Source organism: Palaemon carinicauda, chromosome 26 (genome assembly GCF_036898095.1).
Source record: "Palaemon carinicauda isolate YSFRI2023 chromosome 26, ASM3689809v2, whole genome shotgun sequence".
In the NCBI taxonomy this organism is placed as follows: Eukaryota; Metazoa; Arthropoda; class Malacostraca; order Decapoda; family Palaemonidae; genus Palaemon; species Palaemon carinicauda.
The window spans coordinates 96,416,879-96,421,878 of record NC_090750.1 but is presented as its reverse complement, the minus strand read 5'-3'; the positions used below and the strand labels follow the sequence as shown (position 1 = coordinate 96,421,878).

The 5,000-nt window shown below is 32.3% G+C and overlaps 1 protein-coding gene across 1 annotated transcript in view; it reads left to right on the top strand.

The window, feature by feature from the left end:
- Positions 1–5,000, top strand: part of LOC137620079 (serine-rich adhesin for platelets-like) — a 51,467-nt gene that overhangs the window by 39,067 nt on the left and 7,400 nt on the right. Inside the window, exon 4 of the mRNA XM_068350354.1 lies at positions 1,721–1,885. Within this exon, the coding sequence (XP_068206455.1) occupies positions 1,721–1,885 (165 nt within the window). The remainder of the gene's footprint in view (positions 1–1,720; positions 1,886–5,000) is intronic.

Sequence of the window (5,000 nt, the reverse complement as noted above, 5' to 3'; positions counted from 1 at the left end):
GCGAGTCGGTGCAAATATGCATCGCTAAAAGAAATGGACTATTGTAATATCAAGTGGAGGAATCCCGTGTGTTTAACGATGGAAGTAGTCTTTTCATCAGTATTCACTCTTGACTAGAAAATTACGAAACGCTGGGATTTATAATAAATGTATTTGAAGAACTGCCTATTTCCCTGTCCACATTGAGAAATGTATGTATGTATGTATATATATATATATATATATATATATATATATATATGTATACATATATATATATATACATATGTATATATACACATATATATACACACATATATATGTATATATATAATTATCCATTTATATATAAATATATATATATATATATATATATATATATATATATATATATATATACATATATATATATATATATATATATGTATATATATATGATAATTCATTTATACATATATATATGTATATATATATATGAATATATAATAATTCATTTATATATATATATATATATATACATATATATAGCATATATACATATATATACTTCTATACACACATATATAAAAATATATACATATACATATATATATATATATATATATATATATATATATATATATATATATATATATATATATATATATATATATATTCTAAAACACACATACTACTACTATTACTACTACTACTAATAATAATAATAATAATAATAAGAAGAAGAAGAAGAAGAAGAAGAAGAAGAAGAAGAAAAAGAAGAAGAAGAAGAAGAAAAAAAAAAGAAAAAGAAGAAGAAGAAGAAGAAAGAAAGAACAGAAAAATTGAAATATCGCTATATACTACCATAACGAAACTCTTATCCCACATGTCATTGAAAAACTGAAATTTGACGTAAAAATGTAACATTTCCCATACTCAAAATGACTCACTCATATGTTGTGTAACTGGGCACATCCTTAAGTTCGTTCTGGTTCAGGGCAGAATCCTCATAATAGGCAAGTCATCCGGGACATTACCGCTTATACGACTTCAGAATGAGGCTGTGACTGCTTAGGCATGCTTCGTTGAGCCTAATTAAGTTTGTTTTTGTGCAATCTGCTTGCTCTGGAATGTCTCGACTTTGGAAAGACATCGGGCAAAATAAAAGAAGATTGTAGGACATTAGAATGATGTGATTAATATTTACTAGATAATTTAAAATAGCGCATATTTAGACATTTCGAGCTGTTTGTAATGTACACAAGATATTATATAAATATATACATACATATGCAGTGTGTATATATATATATATATATATATATATATATATATATATATATATATATATATATATGTATATATATATATGTATATATATATATATATATATATATATATATATATATTCGTTTGTGTGTGTACAGTAAATAAATAACTATGTATATTGTAAAAGCTTTTTTATACTGTACAGCACAATTTAGAATTAGATAGCCTAAGAATGTAAATGTTTGTAAAACTCTACGCGTTATACACACCAGCTTTGATAGATTAAGGTTTAAAGAAAACGTTTATCTAAGGGCTTATGGAAAACCTCTTTAAATACCACAATTTGATGGTAGGAGATCATCTGCATCTTGAAACTAGGCACCGAGCCCTCACTTGGGTATCTAAAAGGACAATATAAATATTCAACATCAACAAAGGGACGTGGTTACATATCAATATTGATAGAATAACGTAAACACACTGCATTGCATAGCAAACAGCAAGGGGGGATAGGGCAGTACCTGGAGACAATAGAGGAACAGCATTAACCCCAGAGGTGGGAAAGATCTGTGTCTTCAGTGACTTGGAGTTACTCATCTTTACAACATCTCCTCCACCTTCATCTTCCACCAACGACGCCTCCGCCATTATGTATCTCGTAAGTATGCCGGGAAGGATATTTGTAGTAACTAACCCTTAACCACTTGTGTCGTTCCTATTTGGTTAGGGGGACTTGCAATGTCTTATTTTTTGGAGCGAATTTCGTTTGCGTAGTTGCAAGCTTACTTTAGACCAATTTTCTTTTGAATTAGGTTGTCTCCTTGTTGCCTTTAGATAGCTTTTATTTATTTCCCATTAGCTGGTCGAGTCATAGTCATTTTCGCTTTTACGGTTTTAAATTGAATATTCTTTTATTCTTTATTTATAACAAACGATATCGGTGTCAATGACCTTTGATGTCAGGATGCCAGAGAACTCTAAATCAATCAATCAATCAATCTCAAATTGAGCACACGCATGTTTGAAAAATTCCTGGACCCTATCATACGAGATACACAGACTGCAGTTTGACAGTCTTTCCATTAGTCCCCTCATTCTAGTTTTGACATGAATCATCAAACCAGTATAAATCACAAGAGGAGTTTCTCTGGTCTTGTGGTGGCAAGAATGAGATACAGATATGAGTTCCGCCCACGAAAGCACTTGCCAGATTGGGTCTTTGCAGGTGGCATAATCTTCTGATGTTTTGTTCTAGAAATATCTGTATATATGTTCCTACTCTCACTGTACCATCTAAAGAAAGCATCATAGAAATTATCATTCAATAAGAAGTGGTCTACAATTAGGAATATCGAGTTGGTGACAAACGACACCTAAGCATCTCCTGATAAAAAGAGGTTTAATATAAAATATATCTTTTAATAATCAAACCACATAGTGATTATAGGATGATATAGTTAATTTTTATGACAAAATTAACTGCTATTTTACTTTCATAAATGAACTTTTAAGAAATTTTATAAGATTCGGGCTCCCACCAAAATATTAACATTATTATTTAAAGTGATATTCTTATCTGGTTTAAAATCACCATCTGTTTTAATGCTAGAATGCTAGAGGTACTTCCATTCCTTCTCGAAACTCCCCCGGCTGACTTCCTGACCTTCCTCCTAGTTTTTTATTTTTTTATTTCATGTTAAACTTCCTCAATGTTCACATTCTAAAAAACTGTGATTGCCTACGCAATGTTAATTCTATCTCATGAATACTAACCCCGGGAAATACTAAAAAAAGAACTAATCATGCATTTTACTATTTGGATTTTGTTATGTTCACATCGGCAAGGAAATGCATTGATGTTTAATATCACTTGGATGGAATCTCTTCTATACAGAAAGTAGTTGATGATTCGACATCTCATCTTCTAACAGTATCTACTTATCGAAAATGTTCCTCTTATTCCCAGTCATTATTATTATTACTATCCAAGCTACAACCCTAGTTGGAAAAGCAAGATGCTATAAGCCCAGGGACTCCAACAGGGAAAAATAGCCCAGTGAGGAAAGGAAATAAGGAAATAAATAAATAAAGAGAACAAAATAACAATAAATCATTCTAAAAAAAAGTAACAACGTCAAAACAGACATGTCATATATAAACTATTAACAACATAAAAAACAAATATGTCATAAAAAAACTATAAAAAGACTCATGTCCGCCTGGTCAACAAAAAAGCATTTGCTCCAACTTTGAACTTTTGAAGTTCTACTGATTCAACTACCCGATTAGGAAGATCATTCCACAACTTGGTAACAGCTGGAATAAAACTTCTAGAGTACTGTGTAGTATTGAGCCTCATGATGGAGAAGGCCCGGCTATTAGAATTAACTGCCTGCCTAGTATTACGAACAGGATAGAATTGTCCATGTCAAGAGCTTCCTGTTTACAATATGAATCTAGCTAGTTGTCAAATGAGAGTCTGCAGTAAACTATATAAAGGGTTCAGGGGCGTTGTTACAGATTTCCTTAGGGTGGAGACACTAATCAGCTGGGAAATATCTTTATTTGTGGGGTGGGGCGCTGTAAGCCCCCATCCCCAGAGAAATTTTTATATCTTGTGCTATTTTGTGTTATTTAAAGCCATATAAGCAAGGCATTTCAACAAAAAATCATGTACTCCCTCTTCTGTTCATTTATCTCACCATCATTCATACTTAATTATATAAATAGACTAAATATACAAGTATCGAGAAAAAAGAATATTTCAGAGAAATTTCATATATTTATGAGTACACATTTGAAAAGACAACATGACAATTTTTCTTTACCTTTACATTTTAATGAAACTATATTTTATAAATCCAACTATAGAACCACTGGCTGGCAATGACGAACATTACTGAAAATTATGAAACAACATCATAATATAATAGAATTTTTTATTAAGATAATGAATAATTTGTGTACCAATGAAAATAGAATAATAAAAAATACTAATGCTAATGATTTGAGTACAATAATGCAAATAGAATTATATATTTTTTTTTTTAAATATTCCTAAATAGAATTACACCAATGGGTACTGGCGGTGTCTCATACAAGCAAAATCATTCACTAGTTCTGCTAAATGATATGACTTAATCATATGCTTTTCTGTGGCCATAAACAAAGAAGATAGCCGGTCATCTTCAGTTGAAGTTCGCAAAAAGTTCTTCACATCTTTTAACACAGAAGAAAATCACTTCTTACTAGCAGTAGTGACTGGAATGGGTAACAAGATTTCAAAGATAGCTAGCAACTGGTAAGGTATTTAGAGCAGAGTACACACCAGCTAGCAACTCAGAATAGGCGACTGGTAAGGTATTTCGAGCAGAGTACACACCAGCTAGCAACTCAGAATAGGCGACTGGTAAGGTATTTCGAGCAGAGTACACACCAGCTAGCAACTCAGAATAGGCGACTGGTAAGGTATTTCGAGCAGAGTACACACCAGCTAGCAACTCAGAATAGGCGACTGGTAAGGTATTTCGAGCAGAGTACACACCAGCTAGCAACTCAGAATAGGCGACTGGTAAGGTATTTCGAGCAGAGTACACACCAGCTAGCAACTCAGAATAGGCGACTGGTAAGGTATTTCGAGCAGAGTACACACCAGCTAGCAACTCAGAATAGGCGACTGGTAAGGTATTTCGAGCAGAGTACACACCAGCTAGCAACTCAGAATAGGCGACTGGTAAGGTATTTCGAGCAGAGTACACACCAGCTAGCAACTC